At 31.5% G+C, this 17,842-nt stretch overlaps 1 protein-coding gene across 1 annotated transcript; it reads left to right on the top strand.

Moving 5' to 3' along the window:
- The first annotated feature begins 5,363 nt into the window (after nt 1-5,363).
- Nucleotides 5,364-6,672, top strand: LOC149571624 (BURP domain-containing protein 16-like). Its single transcript, XM_089809543.1, has 2 exons — nt 5,364-5,438; nt 5,546-6,672. The coding sequence occupies exon 2, from the start codon at nt 5,660-5,662 to the stop codon at nt 6,467-6,469; it is 810 nt and encodes a 269-aa protein (XP_089665669.1). The 5' UTR covers nt 5,364-5,438; nt 5,546-5,659; the 3' UTR covers nt 6,470-6,672.
- Nucleotides 6,673-17,842: the final 11,170 nt, after the last annotated feature.

Raw genomic sequence — 17,842 nt, 5'->3', positions numbered from 1 at the left:
TTGAACCAAGACATCAAAAAGAACAAAAATGCATCTAATGATACGATCCATGTGCTAGATCAAATACAAGATAGAATGAACATTGTTTGGATGGAAGACCCAAAAGGGTGGACCACTTGGGTGAGTTCTTACTCAGATATTCTTCATTAGATAGGCATTTTCCATTGTTTCTTCTTGTATTTGTTTCTTTTGTTATATTCTTTAAACTATGTTGAACTCGGTTTGATTCTCTCATACACCTCCCGGATCTTCTTGATGTTGTATTTGTTCCTTTTTTTTACCTCTATATAATTAATACAAAATCATAATATTTCTTTCATATGTGTAACATTAATGTAAAGATGTGTCATTAAATACCACATCATAACCATGTCATCTACCATAACATCATGGCAAATACCTAATATTAAAACATCATAATCATGATATCATGAGCAGTGCTAAGCATTAAATATAATATCAATGTCATATTGTCAAACATGTAAGATAAATAACATCATAGCATCAACCAAATAGTCTAAATAAGGAGATAAAAACATGTCTAAGTCGAATCGTCTAACACTATCAAGTAACAAGTGTATCATAATGCGACTAAGAAAATCACTCAAAGTTGAAATATAGTCTTAGTCAATAGTAATCAAATGTCAAAAATATACTAAAAAGTAGATACTCCTAGATCTAGTTGTGACACCTATTTTGTATTCTTGATTATGATTATGATTGTCATTGTATTTTCTTTCTACTATAATTTATTAGTTTACTGCAGCTATTAGATTCTACATAACCTTCATTTTTTATTTGTAGTGACAACAATAGTAGTAGATGCATCTAACAAATAAAGAGAACTTTTCACTATAAAAGAAACACAAAGCTGAGATAACAGTACATCAAGAGTGTTCTTGAAAAGGAAGCTGAAGTAGGAAGGAAAAAGGTGCATACTGTTACGAAGGCAGTCACAAAAGATAACCTTCAAGTTTTACAATAAGTAATTGGATTTGTGAAAAATAACTCTAGGGATGAAAATCCGACGACCTTGAATTATTTTTTCTCTCTTTCAATTCTTGGATGGAGGATATCTCTGAGCATAATTACTTGCAGAATTTATAAAATTTGAAATTGAAAATAGTTGAACGTGAAGTCCAACGGTCTTGAATTATTACTTCTCTTTCAGTTCTTGGATCGGGCATTTAAAAGTGAAAGATCGTTGAGTGTGATGTCCAACTATCTTGAAACGTTACTTTCTTGGATTGTCTCCTACTTAGAGACTTACAGACGTTTAAATATGTAATGCCAATGTAATTTGTAAGCTGATGTAACTCTGCTCTTTAGTTATCAATAAATCAAACACCATAGCCTGTCGTCTGTCATTACGACAAATTCACAGCTGACCCATCGTATCAAAAACTGTTGCGGGTGGATCTATCAAAATAATTCAGTGTGGGTGTAAAGCTGTACATGAATATCGCGTGTCAACGATCAAAGGGAAAAAGAAGACACATAAAACAAAACAGCTCCCAGTACAAACAACGGTAAAAGACGAATAACAAAACAAAAAGATTTTTGTTTCCTACTGCGACAGATGGAATCAAATTATTGAATTTTTTAACAAAAGTTTTGTTAAGTGAAAACAATTTTTGTCACATCAAGGGACTCAAATTTCAATATGTTTTTTTATAGGGACTTAATTGTGTGATTGACCTTTTGATCAAGACTATGTATGACTCGATTTGAGTCGAATACTTTATAAACTTTGATTAGAATTTTATCATATATGTTATTAGATGGTAATGTTAACTATTTTGTGATTTTGATAAGTCGTTATATGTTAAGCTTATGAGATATCGACATGACAGTTAAAATTGTGATTTTATGTATATGTTTATATCTGATGATGAATGTTGAATGTTTTAAAAAAACTTGTATTTAAGATATTATTTATTAATTATGATGATGACATTACTAATGCATTGGGTGATGTCAAGTTTGTGAGTGTGCAGATACTGAAGGCAGAAGGGTGGTTGAGGTAGAGGAGTTTAGCTCCTTGGTAGGGTTGGTTCAGAATTTGTATGGTGTAGCCGCACACACACACTTAGTTATTTTTATTTTAAAAATAGTGGATTTAAATTATATGTGGAAGCTTTAATAGAACTTATAGTTTATTTAAAGTTTTTGAGCCAATTGGTAGCCATAGATCCAAATAAAGAAAAATTAACTGATTGCTAACAACTTTAAAATTGATGATCATGATGAAAATCTCATATTAGATGGAAGTGATCTTGAGTGGTTTAAAATTTTATTTAGTAGAAGAGTGTGTTTATTTAATTCAAAAGGCCAAGTGTAACCTTAAAATTTAGGAGTCATCTGTTTGTTGCCGGTTGCATGAAAGGAGGAGAAGTCATTAAAAAAAAAGGGGGGAATCGCAGTTTGAGGGGAGCTTTTAAAAAGATAAAACAGGGAGAGAACATGATGGGGAGAGGAGGAAGAGAGACATTTTTGGGAGAAGAGAGGAATAGACACTTTGCATGGGAGGAGAACTATTTTTTTTAGAGCAGAGCCGATTTCTTTTGGAGACATTTTTGCTTATAGAAGAAGGAGGACGTGTTTTTGAGGAGGAAGGAGGCAGCAATTAGGAGATTTATGGGTGTTATTGATAAAGAATAGAGGCTGAGTCAACGGTGTTTAGCAGAAAAAGACAAAAGAACTAGCATTTCAAGGAGACGTTGGATAGATAGAAAAGATAATCAAAACAGGTTCTTTCCTTCTTTTTTCTGTTTATTTACTAAATTCTTACACATGTCATGAAACCCCTATTTATTATTAGATATTGCTGAGCCGTATCAGTTTTTAAACTCCTATTTATCTTAGATATTATTGAGCCGTATCAATTTTTTTTAAACTCCTATTTATCTTAGATATTGTTGAGTCGTATCAGTTTTTAAACTCCTATTTATCTTAGATATTGCTAAGTCGTATCAATTTTCGTTGCCTTGTTAAAGTAGTGAAAAATATTGTGTATATGGATGAATACATAGGAGTTAAGTTGTACCTTAATTTACATTTCCTTTGTTTGGAAAAAGAGATATGATATTTGTCCTTTTAAGACTCTTTTCTTGATACTCCATCTTAATATATATATGTGTGTGTATCTTGACTTATTTGATTTGAAGGGAAACATGAAAATTGTGGTCCTATCATTCTTTAATTTAAAATCTGTACCTTTTGTATTGTGATCCTGTCCCAAAATCTCATTGGAAAGTTGGATTTTTCCCAACTGTTGTTCATTCCACCATTTGTCACGGATTCTTTATCAGAGAATTTCTTATATTCATTTTTTTTTAGAGGGAAGTCAGTTAGTCTGCCTTGGAAGCACTGAGATTATGGGTCGCTGTAGATATGCTTGCCTCTCACATAAAATTTTTGAATATCTTTATTCTCTCCGAGTCTTCCACTAATTGCAGGTTAAAGAGATTTAAAAGAAATAATTTCTTAAGATCTGCTGACCCAACTATAAACATTAGTTTTAAATAGTGACTTATTATCCAAAATTATTGGTTTGATCTTGAAAATATTTTTCTACATTCACTTCAAGTTCACCAGGTGTAGAGTATGGATTTAAACTCGTGATAAAGTTTTAACATAGACTAGCTATATACATATTAGATTGGAGTTTATTCTTTTTTTAATTATACAGAAATCTTTGTTATGGATTAGTCTCTCCTTAATATAGTAAATATATATATATATATATATATATATACTTCTTATTACTATTATTTTGGAATCTTTTGGAATTGATTGTCTAAATTTTCTCCGTAAAAATTGTAGTAGTTAAAATGTTTTATTATGAGGTTTTAGCGGAAATGGATCTATTTATAATAATAAAAAATTAGAGCTTTTGAAGAAGATAGGAATTTTAGAAAAACGTAAAACCATTATGTGTGTTTTATTGGTATATGTATTAAATATAAAAGATAAATTATAGTTATAATGTGTTCGTTATAGATTAAACAACTACACATAGGATAAAATATATGTTTTATTTAGATCTGAAACCCATTATGGCACACACTAATTCTTGTATACTGTTCTTAAATAAAAGACATATTCAAAATATTTATTTGTATGATGAATAAATGTGAACTAAAGGAATACTATTTTAGGAATGGGTGTTGAATGTGGGTTCAAAGAGGAGGGTAATTGTAGGAAAACTTGTGTTAGTATTTCCTTATAATATTGCATGCCAGTCTTTTACACTAAACTGGTTCATGATGCTTGGCCAAGCTTGGTAAAACTTTTATGCATATGTTTGAAATGCATTTGGTTATTATTACATTGTTTTCCCTCTTCCACATCATTGTGTATGTTCTACTAGACATATGTGTAAGTAGATTAGGCACATAGGCTGCACCAGATCCTCCTGATCCAATTGTGCCGAGTTGCTAACCTTCTCGTGCCAGGGTCGGGTAGTTCTCCTTAACCGGAGAACCTCTAGGAGCTAACCACTCCATGGTTGGGCGGTTAAAATGCCTGGACCACTCTTCCGTCTCATGATAGTGGATGGACATTATTCCGATGGCTCGGAGATGAGATTATATGCAGATGGACACTAAGGTTCGATGGCATGTTAATTTTATATGATTATGTTATATATGCTTTATATCATATGATGTAATGAAAATACATTCCTATTTGATGTGCAGGTTGACATAGTTTTGGCAAAAGATGTTATGTTTATATGAGTCATTTCCAACATTTATACTTTTCTTTGTATATGGTATCGATATGTGGTCAGCTTATTTGTAGTATCAAGTGTTTTTAGAGAATACGATGACATGTAATAATGTTTGTGTTTCCAGTTATTTTCGACTATTGTCGATATGTATAGATTTTCGATCTGAGAAATGGATATTGAATTGTATATTTATGTGAATAAATTGACTTATGACTTTTCAAATTTTCATGTATTTCTGTATATGTTTCCGCATCTTGGAGTTGTTTGCATATCTAGCAATTGTTGTGGATGCCAGTTTCTACATCAAGCCAATGGATACTCGCGTGCCATCCAATAATTAATTTTTCTTTCATCTTAATCTAATATCAAACTACTACAATAACCATTTTCCAATTCTTAAAAATAATAAATTTGTTTATTCTTGATAATTCAGAAAACTTTCCTATAAAAACAAAGAAAATCAGCGAACTTTATTATTGAGAAGCCAGTGAAGGATTAATAACCGTGCTTTTAGAGTAAGGAGATGGCTACTACAAGCAGCGTAGCCCTGCTGGAACGGCTTAAACATCACACACTAAGGCTTGATTCTTAGTGCAAAAGTGTTAAATAGTCAAAATTTGACTTACTTTTCCAGACTTAATTTCTTCCTTAGTGTGTGATGTTTTAAGGCTGTCCAGTTCTGCTTCTTCTGGCGGTTGGAACTACTGTGAGTTGTTTTAGAAGGGCGATTGAGCTTTTTGTTTCCTATGTTTTTTTTTTTTTTTTTTGGCTTTGTTTAGTTCTTTAAAATGTTTTTAACTGTTGAGCTTCCAGGCAATTATTGGGCTCCATGATAAGGTCGGCGCCGCTAGCAGCGCAGTTGCAGATCTACAGTGTCAGCGGTGGTGAGAAAAACTTCCCACGATTGGAATACCAAAAACGATCGTGATGCGTCTGTCCCCGCTTTCTCTAACGCGACTACAGAATGGCGTCATGGCACTGAAGAACTTGGATTACACTGCTTCTTTCGACGGTTACCAGTTCTGTCGGTCTGCGGGTTTGATATGTCGTGAAAAGGTTCCATATAATCCAACACGTGCAGGTTCAAATTTTGGAGGCGCCAATCCCAAGGTTGAGGAGGTGAAGAAACACCTGTTCGTAGACAAACAAGAACTTCGGGAGTCGGGGGAAGTAATATTGCCGGATCTAAGCCCTTCCTACTACTTGAAGTCATTTCTGCCCAGGGAGTTAGCAGAGATGATGCCGCCCTTCTCTACGGCCAATGTTTCTCAAATTTTAAAAGTGTTGAACATCCCGAGCGGGTCGAACATGTCCCGCAACATGTTGAGCACGTTGAAAATGTGTGAGTTAAGGCTGGAAAAGGGAGAAGTGAGGAGGTGCAGCACCTCCGTGCAGGGCATGGTGGAATTCATGGTGTCTCTTTTGGGATCTGACGTGGACCTTCTTACAGACACGTCCGTTGTAGGATCAGGTCAGAAGGTAAGGGTTACCAGGGCAGCAAGGAGGGAGAATATCGTGGGAGGTAAAGCGCCTGTGACGTGTCATACCTTCGTGTTTCCTTACGGGATGATGTTTTGCCATTCTATCAATGGAAGTGAGGTGTTCGATCTCCAGTTGGAGGTTGTCCAGGGTACTGAAAAGGTTGCAAGGAATGCTACAGTACTTTTTCATTATTTCTCCGATGGGGCGTCCCGTTTACGGGGAGATGTTACTCTGAACGCCCAAACCCAGGCGTAATTAATTATTAGTTCAGATGTATGATCTCCGTTGTTCCAACCTTCCTCGCCTTTGATATGCATGTTATACAGTTTGATTTAGTTCAGTGGTGGAGAATTTATCTTCTCAAAAGAGAGGTCATAAATTCTAGTCTTATAAGAGATATGTACTAACTAATTAATAGTCTTATATTTATTTAACGCCTATCTAAATTATTAAATTAATCATTGTATTTGCCCTAAGGCTATATTATTGCTGTAAGTTAAATTCATTATTGTATTTGCCCTGAGGCTATATTATTGCTGTAAGTATTTTTCATTTTGATTTTAGCTTTTAATTTTTGTAACGTTTATTTGTGAAATTTTTAATTTTCAAAATTCAAAAGTTAATTTTACTTGAATTTCATTGACTTCTATTATAAGAACGAATTTTAATTTTATAATATGAAAGAGGGCTATTAACTATATGCATAAATATAAGAAAGCTATTAACTATATGCATAAATATATGAAATAGTAAAAATGTTTTGTTATGTAAAACTTTTAAATGAACAATTAATTATAATATAATTTAACAATTAATTATAATATAATTTTAGTTCAAAAATTAATTTATTAGATTTGTTGTTTTCAATTATTTTTTAGGAAAATGAACTTACAACTATTATAGTTAAAATACCATATGATTCAACAATTATGATAACTTACAAGCAATCTCTTGCTGAACCAATTGAGTGAGAGAATTTACAAAATAATCTCTTCTTAAACCAATCTTTAAAAAAATTCAATATAAAAGACAAATTATAAATTACTTCTATATATCATTTTATTTATTAAAAAAGATATTCTAATTTTCAAAGAGTCAAAAAAAACCAACTATTTGTCAAATTTCAACTAATCTTATATAAAGGAATCTATAATAATTTTTACTTAACTATTATATAATCTCCACCTTAATTAGTATTACTTAAATATTATACAATCTCAACCTAAATGAATTAAAACTAATAAAATTGACAACAAATCTTCATTTAAATAAATTTAGATTATTTTGTTAAAATAAAGCTAAAATAATCTATATTCTAATATTTTCTCACCTAATATATGTACAATTAGTATAATTAAATATCATATAATCTCCATCCAAGTGAATGTAAAACTTTATATTAGATTTTCTAATATGTATTTCTATATACCATAAAAAAATAGTATTTAAATAATAATAATAATAATAATGCATGTTATAAATTGCATATTCAAAAGTTAACTTAAAGAAATACGAAAAAAATAAGTAATCTGCTTTAATCTTTAAATTCAAAATAGACTCTAATAAATTATAAACCTAACATTTTGTCGCAATAAAAGCAATATGGGAAGCTTTAGAAAAAAGGGTTCCTATATTACCAAATTGAATTAGCCTATCATAGTTGAGATAAAAGATATTATATAATATATTTAATATTAAATATATAGATAAAATTTACAAATAATTCTTTAATAGAAAAATTATTACGTATTTTGGTAGATTGAAAGAGTACTAATTCACTCAATGTGAGAACTAAATGCAATAGTATTTGCCTACAGCAAGTACAATAATATATTGTACAATTATTTTAATAATATATTTGTCTTTGATTATGTTTTATGAATCATATTTTATATAATATATTTTTAGTTTAAATAAAATATTAATACTTTAGGATACAAATTAATTAGTTATAATAGTATGATGACATTTATATTTAATTAGAAATTATTTTTAATTATAATTTTTTTTCTTTCAAATCTTTAAATATTCAAAATAAAATAATGATTTTTTAATCTTTCTTAATTAGAAATTAGATTTTTAATGTAAAAGTATTCACAGGGTGATCTTGTATCTCCGGCCCTTTTTTGTGAATTGTAATCTTATTATATTATTTATTAATAGAAAAGGACTATTCATTAAAAAATTTAAAGTATTAATGAAATATTAATAAAAGTTATTAAATTTTATCAAAATTTTAAATTTACTACTCTATCTAATTAAGCTATTATAATTTACGGCAAATACATGTCACTATGTGGCACTTGTTTTAATTATCAATTTTATTAATTTTATATTTTAATAAATAGATGTCACCATTTTTATTAACTAGATATTAATTTTAAATTTTTTAGTATGCAAAATTTTAAAAATAATATTTATTATTGTATATCTTTGATGTACATTTTTAGTAAACACAATTGATGGTTAGGAGTTTTGTAAGTCTAAAAATAACAAGTTGAATAGAGTATTAAAAAGGGGGTGCATGTAAGAAGAAATGAGAAATCTATTGCATGTCTTTATTAATTTTTACTTGAATGCGCAAGAGCACTAGAAACTTAGGAGTTATATTAAGTGGTAAGGAGAAAAATAGAAATAGCTAATAATAATGTTGCTCGTTCTATGCTATGTCTAATATTTTCAATAAGTATCATTTGTAGCATGATGTAGGGAAGAGTTTGAAATTAAGTCACTTGTTATGGTATGAGAGAGTTTTGTTTCAGAATTTTGTGAAAAAAGTAATTCATTTTTTTGTGTATTCATTGTTAAAATCAACGTCTCTATTATATGTAATCGAAGGCATCGGTTATGTGATTTTTATGTGTGGCTATTTTAAGTTCTTATATTATTGTAACGCCTGGAGTTAGATCTCTATCTATTTCCTTTTATTGAGACATTTTGATTTGTGAAATAAAAATACATTCATTTTGGTGGGGGTTATCTTTATAATATTTTTCTAATAAAATTATCTTTTAGTGGATACATGGCAACTATAAATAATTGACACATCTACAAGATTTTTTTAAGTATTTTAAAATAAATAAATAAAAACTTGTAAATATGATGATTGTTCTAACTATATTCACATAGACAAAAATAGTAGAGATCGTGTCATTTTTGTATGCTAAACTTATTGTATTTTTCTTCACAAACCTTATACATTGTACAACATATACATGGTGTCACATCTGTAAACTATCATGCACCTTGTCAATGTTATCACATTTTGTATGTTTCAATCCCAATCCTTTGACACATTTTGTTAAATAACTTTCATGATGTGTCTATTCTTCCATATTGTCCATTTATGCTTACCAATTCTTTCGTATTGTTGAGTTGTTGTGTCATGTGCATTTTCCAAAATAATTACATGAGATGAGATGAGATGACATATTTTGTGACATATAGTTTAAATATTACATCTGTGCTTCCATGATTTAATGCATGACTATCAAGATATTTGAATGTCTTTTTTCCAAAGCTCCTATTTTGGCATAATGAGGGATATGGGTCTGAATGGCTGAGGAATTTGGGTTTAAGATTATCAATCACTGTTAGTTAAAAAGTTTGGAAAGTCTATCTAACTAAATTCATAAATGTATGTTCATCCTACAATTACTATGCATGATACCCTTGAGATATTACGTAATACATTATAATTTTTCTATATTATTATGATAATATTTCTTTATTGTATTCTATTAAACCATTATTGTGCTCTGACATTTTTCATGGATATCACATAGCTAGTATTAAGTGTCATATAAGGTTGGCTATTAACTTCTTCTTTTTTCCCTAAAATATGTGAGTATAGATTCCATTGTTAGGAATAGTGTTTCCTTGTCTACATCTTTGATGAGGAATTGTATTGAAATGTTGTGTATTTCCTTAGTGCATTCCAAAGGGTGAACATATTGGCATCATTTTGTGTCAATCTTGGATTTCCACCATCCTACCTTGGATATACCATGTGAATATGTTGGCTAACTAAAAATATAGTTAAAATATATTGCATAATGATAGGGTGACAAGTTATATGGAATATTGTGTGTTCTTGAGCTTGTATTTTTACCATCCTACCTTGGATATACCTTGTGAATCTATTGGATCACTAAATATGTAGTTAAAGTATATTGCATAATGACAAATTGCCAAGTTAAATGGGATATTAGTGCTCTTGAGCTCAGATTTCTATCATCCTGCCTTGGATATACCCTTTGAATCTATTGGCTCGCTAAAGATGTAGTTAAAGTATGTTGCATAATGATGGGGTAAAAAGCTATATGGCATATTGTGTATTCTCAAGTTTCCATAGAACCACCACTAGGCAATCTAAGTATGGCATGAAAGAGTAGGGTATGAAAGAGGTTTCTCACTTCAAACTTCCTCTAACGTTAGCATAGAGATTCGTATGTGAACCAACAAGTTGTATAAATCTCCATAGAACAAAGAAGACTACATTGGGATTTTGTAGAGGAGGAATGTTGTGTTGTAGTAGTGTGGAAGAGGTGCAAGGTGATGTATTAAAATCCTAAGGAAGAAGGTGGACCCCTCTATTCTTTGTGGGACTTATAGATGATGTGCTCAAAGTGTCACAAAAGGGTGGGTGAAGTGTTGAAAGATGGTAGAATGAGAAAACCCTTGCAATTCCATATGGTGTTCTTGTCCAAAACAATGTACTGGAAAAGGTAAAGGGCACCTTTTTTGTGTTAGCATAATTAAGGGGAAGCACTCATGTAATGCCCCACCTGAAGATCCTTGGAACAAGGATAAATAAAAGCCTAATACAATTTTTTTAAGGAAACAAGCATGGATTCAAACAACATCAACATGTAACTGATCAAAGGATTGCGATGGAAGACTTAATCAAGCAATCCAAGCAACCAACAATCTCCAAGCATCACTACTTATTAACACATTCAACAACCAACTATGAAAGTTAAACAAACAAGAAACCCAAAATCTTTGAACTATCAAGACCTAGGAAGAGGCACAACAAAATAGGGTATCCAAAACACCCTTTGAAACTCAATCAACAAGTCTAAAAATACCTATTGTTTTTCGAAGTTGGTTTTTTAAATAGAAATCAAGGGATACTTTTCCAGTATCACACAACACTTCTTACAACTACTGTGTGATACTTTCCAGTATTGCACAATATACTTTACTATTAGTGTGTGATACTTTAACAATATCACATAATAGAACTTACTACTGTTGTGCAATACTTTCTAGTATCGCACAATATTTCTCCATATTGTTATGCGATACTTTTCCAGTATCTTGCAATGTTGAACCAATGTAGCCCAGGTTTTCAAGGAGAAAGCTTGACTATTAATTTAAAAGGGAAGTAGAGTTAGAACCTCCCCGTCGAGGAGTATTGAAACCAAAATAGTCGAGGAGTAAACACACGAAAGCATAAGGAGATCAAATAATTCTAATATCAAATCTATAGCATCTAATGTAATCATGTGGAAAGCAACATCACACTAAACATACATGTACATAAATCAACTATCTCAAAAAATTGAAATAATATAAACTACATGGAAACATACTCCAGAAAATACAAAGAACCATTTGAGCATTTAGCTCTGGAACTGAAAATGGAGGAAGGCCAACTCTATACGCTAGTCCCTAGAAGTGGCATAAGTAGCTATGCCTCCTAACCACATGGAACTCATAGACCCACTCCTATTGTGTTAATGGAGATAGTGATCTGACCTAAAACATAGACAAAATAATCATCCATGGCTAACACACACCAAACAGTACAAAGGAATGAAACCAAGATCATGAGATAATGTGATACAACAAGTCCTAGTCAAACACTCTATGGGTCTACCATGTAGGGACTAGAGTGGAGAGTAGATCGCTTGGGACTCCCAAGCTAAAAATCATGTGGAAATTCTCCCTCAAGACTCCCTAGGAAGGCCATCACACTATGTCCTTGGATCAAACTGTGCAGACTCACACCCTTGAATCAAATTGTACAAGTATTTCACATTTTATAATCTCGATTTTATTACATGTTTATTCATTTAGTTATCACTTATTTAGAAACTCCTTCACATCAACCTTATCGGGAACATGACCCAGAGTTACAAGAGAAGCCCCTCCACTATTCTACCCTACATACCCATGCTCATCACATGATGATTGCCCGTAGGCAATGCAATTTCCCAACCCAACCCTAATGAACATAACTCAACCAAAAACAACCAAGAGTTTGGGTCTCGCAAGAACCCAACAAGTGCACGCTCATGTGCTTGTGTGTGGATACACGAACTACACAAAAATCATAAACAATAAGGGTTGGATGAGAAACAATAAAAACACCAAGTAAACAATTACTCAACCGAACACATAGTCAGGAGTACATATTTGGCATGAATCCCAATGCAAGAAGAAATATTGATGATCAGATTGGATTCCTCATAGATAATCTAAGTCCACAACCAAAATTAGTTTCAATAAACACCCAAGAAAATTGGGCAGCATGCAAATCGAGGTGAAGTTAAAAATGCCCAAAACCCAACATTGACTAAAATTAATGAAATTGAAACCCTTTTCACAAGTAGGTATAAAAACCCCAAATATCCAATTAAATTTGGATTCAAAGTCCGTATGTAAAAATAGCTAGCATAACAATCCAAAACCCCTAAACCAAAAAGCCATAAATGCTCATACCTACCTAATTGGGTAGAGCCAGCATAAAAAAATGGAGAACACTAGTTCTCTGCCTCATAACATAATAGTACCAAAAAATTACTCAAAAAAAAAGTCAAAACAAGAAAATGGAAGAGCGCTACCTCGCAGCCAAAAGGGAAAAATCAAGAATATTTGCGATAAAATAATTGCTCTACAAAAGCAACCAAAAATAATGACAAACCAAGGTCTCCTTGAGCTAGAGCCAACGAGATCAATCTCGTGACAATCCCATGCCCGTAGCACCCACAATAAATAAAACAAAAATTCTTCCTAAAGAATATTTTGGGTTTTGCTCTCCAATTTCTAATTCGAAAGTGAGAAGTGAGGAATAATTCCCTTTTTGGAATATATATATTCACTTTAAAAGTAAAATATTAAAGTGGAGAAATAACCGTCTCACTAAATCAAATCCCTCTTTAGCCCCAAAAAAATTAGGTGATTCCAATTAAATGAAACTCAACTACAGAAAAGTTGTCGGTAATTAAAATAATTAAATCAAAACCCAAAATACCCTTAAACATTAAATCATAATTTTCCTTAATAATTTTAGTGACCAAATGCAGATAGCTAAATGCACAGACATAGTATAGGTCTCAACACAAATGCAAATGAATACGGATTTATTAACTCACTGGAGGGTTTAATTAACAATTAAACAAGATGCATCACCCATATAGGGATGACATTTGCTAGGTATAAATAGTTGAATCACTAACTCCATGTGCCATTGTTGGGGATATAAATCATGCACACTAAACAACATGATCATGTGCAATTGCATATAATAATTTATAGCCGAAGCGATAAATGCATTTAATCACATAATTAACCATTCATTTAATTACATCAAAATAATCTATTTACATCACTCACAGCATCATAAAGCATCTCAAAGAAAGAATGAAACAAATGTACGTAGCATCAAATCATATTATCCAAAATCTAATTAGTTCATCATATAATCACAAATAGAGTATATGTCTGAATACACAATAACCAGATATGATCATAAAGCATCATGTCACATCAATAAGCATTATCATCTAGATATGATCAAACTAAATAGCATAGTAGCTAACATCTATGATACTGGCAATCAAAATATACTATCTGACCATTAGGTCATCTGGAATGTCATCCAACTTGAGTATCAAAGTATCTCTTGAATCACAATATAACAAGGTATAGAATGCAAACATGAGAGGCCTACAACTCACCCCATGGCATTGCAATAGAGTAACAGAGCTCAATTAGTTGGTAGTGGGAATACATCAAGCATGTTAAAAGGAAAATACCTAGGGCCTCACATTCCCACAGGTGTAGAAAGAGTCATTGAACTAGCCTATAGATATGTGGGGTGCACAAATGAACATTTAAAATATGGTTGTATTGGAAATTGAATAGGGAAAGTGAGATATTGAGAGGTGGGGTTGAATCAAGATCTATATAGCTTTAACACTTTAAGCAAGTATCAAACTTGATAGCTTCCCCATAAACCCTTATCTCATCAATATTATAAACAAAAAGAATAATCACTATAATACATAATTAGATATAGCATCTAATATCATGAATAACTCACAAACATGTGAAGTAACTCATAACATATAAACACAAAGATTTGGTTATGGAGAAACCCTCTAATGTGAAGGAAAAATTGCAGTGGGGATGACACCCACAAATCTTCACTACTGTAGTAATAAGTTCACCTATTAAGGACACAAGTTTGATCACTTCGGATGATCTACCCTGTGAGGGGTCTACCATGTTAAAAGATTAGAAGACATAGTCAATCTACCTTGATTAAAGGATTTAACCTTAAAACTAAGTAACTACTTTGTTAAGAGATTTACAAAGGTCTGTTAGGACTGCTCAATTAAGAGATATAAACCCTAATTACATCTATAAAAATGTATCAATACCTGATCCTTCAGTTTTCACTAATATAATAATAACAGATCTTCTCTATACATTCATTGTTCACTTTTTTGATATATGGTATGTCTCTATCTCTTCACTCCACTGCTCTGCTTGGTCTCTATACTCTATTTGATCCACCTTCTCCCCTGCATGCATCTAGTCCTTCACACTTTGAATGCACATAACAACCTTCACAGCTCTCTTTAAATTAGGTCATAGACCATCCTTAAATAGATCATTGGGTGAACCTTCTAGATCCAAATCAACAATCTAGAATCAATCCTTTTTCCACTTAAACCTTCCAATATTTTTATTGGTGGAATCCCTTTCCTAGGGATTAACGATCTTCAACAAAATGTGTAATCACCTCCTGGATCATGTAATGCCCAACCATGTGACCCAAAAGAAGTTAACCTAAAGTTTTACCAAGCTTGAAAATCTTTTTTTTTTAAGATAATAACTTAACAACAACAAATATAAATATAGCAGAAGCAATTAACATACACTCATACATCAACAACACATAAATAACTTACAACTCTTAAGGGTCCCATGATTATGAATCACGTTTAATTTTTAATTAACACTAAATCCAATATATAATTTATTCACATCAAATAATAATATACAAGTATGAATCCATTTAAATAATATACATTCATCTCGAATGCCACTTGGCAATAAATAGAATGCACCATCATCCACTATATAGGTCACAGGGTATGATGGGCTGAAAGAATATACAACATAAAAATAGATTACATCATCTTGCAAGATCTATGAAATAAAATACAATACAATAGGTATAACCATCCATCATAAAAATACAAGAATAGATAGAAAGGAACATCTACACAAACACATCTAAAAATGGCATCCAACGGTCGGATCTCAATGGTATAAGAAAAATCACTACCACCCAACCTCATGGAACCCAATAAGGTCAACTCCTACCACATTGAGGAGATAAACTCAAGTCCCAAATAGGATAACAAACTCAAAATTCAAAACCAACATCTAAGTTCAAGGAATCATTTAAAAGAAAACTATCTCAAAGGGTACCAAGACACAAGTATCAACTAATCCCAAAGGCAACACAGACATGTAGGAAATATATTATGCATGTGGGGCACGAACCAACTCTAAGGTTACCCAACTAGTCTTTTGATCTTCTGGCCCCTTAGTGACTCTATGTGGCACTAGTATCCTTTCGTATTGACAAGGCATACTAATGAGGCATGGTCACAACCAAGCGTCCTCTCTACTCCCATCCTAGCCTGTACTAGAACTTGAGGCATGGGCAAGAAAAGTAATGACCCTTATCAATTTATTTTAAACTCATTTAATGAGATATTATCACTTATTAAATAACCTATAATAGGTTACTCGTCAGCCTCTTTAGGGCCTCGGCCTCCATTGCAAGCCACTTCCCAACATGACATACAAATAACCTACCTTAAGCTAGTAAAATCAAAAGATCACAAAAGACCACATACCATACATCAGTTCTTAACCAAGCAACTGACAAGTACTAAAAATCACTAATCATAATCACGGATTCCACCAAAATGATCATCTTAATAGGACTAATCCCAAAATCAAGTATACATAAACCAATCCATGTCATAACATGATGTCACCAAGAATAAATCATACAAACACCTTGGTCCTATACAAGTGACTAGAAAGCAATCCAAAAATAACTAATCAAAGACTCAAATTTTATACCAAATAGGTCACACCATTCACCTCAGTTTCACACAAGAACACTAGAAAGCAATAACAATCAATACATCAAAACACCTCATAGAGCATACTAGACACATTACCATGGTTGAATATAAAAGATCAAGATCAAAACATCATCATGACATCACTCTTGAGCCTCTGGTAAGACAACTCAATTGGTCAAAGCTAAGTCAACCTGACACCCAATAGTAAAATCACACGTCATAAAAAGAGTACATACAAAAGACATCTCCATAATCATTAGGTTTGAAAACACACAATCTGAGTTTACAGTAAGGTTTAAGTTTTCGTTTCAATGTAAGTTTTTGAGTTGATGAGGTTCACTCTTTTCCCCTTACATTTTAACCTTCTTCTCATTTTAGAACAAAACACACAATCACCCTTAACTTACAAAAAGTACAAGGGTCATAATTAAATATCATAAAATGACTTAAAGATAATTATTGATTAAATTATTAAAATAACAATTATTGATCATTAAATAAAATAATTACAATTCTATTGATAATCAAAATTATTAAATAATAATAACAATAAATAAATTTAAGCATTATTGAATAGTATTTACCATAATTCAAATTTAATTAAATTCTATTAATTAATTTCAATTAATAATTAACATTGGATAAACTATATTACTAAATTAATAACTATTAATTTAATTAAAACTAATCAAAACTATTATTAAAGTTCTCTATTAACTAACATTTCATAATTTTACATTTATTAAAAATTAATATCTTAATACAAACTTTATTAATTTAATTTTAATTTAATAAAATTAAAATTAAAATTAAAAAACTAACCTTTTAAAAATGTATATGAAAACTTACCCTGCAACTCATTTTTTAAAGCTCGTAGACTATTTGTTGCCACAGCAACTTTGCTGTCGTGACAGGAGAGTACTGTCGCAACAGTACATCTGTTGTCACGGTAACAGGTCTATTGTGTAGCCCTTTAAAAGCCACCAACAACATTTTTGTTGCCGTCACGGAGGGAGAAATGGGAGTTGGAGGTTTGGTGGCCCCACCCCCATTCAATTTTATTTTATTTTTTTAATAATTTTTATTTTTTTTAAATATACATTTTGTTAAATAATAAACAAAATAGCCCCCTAGTACTATATTTTTTATATGTTTTTTAATAAAAATACTAACCATACTTTGATAGGGAAAAATCTGATAAACTAATCAATTTTTCGCATTCTAA

The sequence above is a fragment of the Cupressus sempervirens genome, chromosome 2 (genome assembly GCF_028749045.1).
Source record: "Cupressus sempervirens isolate cs-2001-9-10 chromosome 2, ASM2874904v1, whole genome shotgun sequence".
In the NCBI taxonomy this organism is placed as follows: Eukaryota; Viridiplantae; Streptophyta; class Pinopsida; order Cupressales; family Cupressaceae; genus Cupressus; species Cupressus sempervirens.
This window is presented reverse-complemented; position numbering and strand designations above follow the sequence as displayed.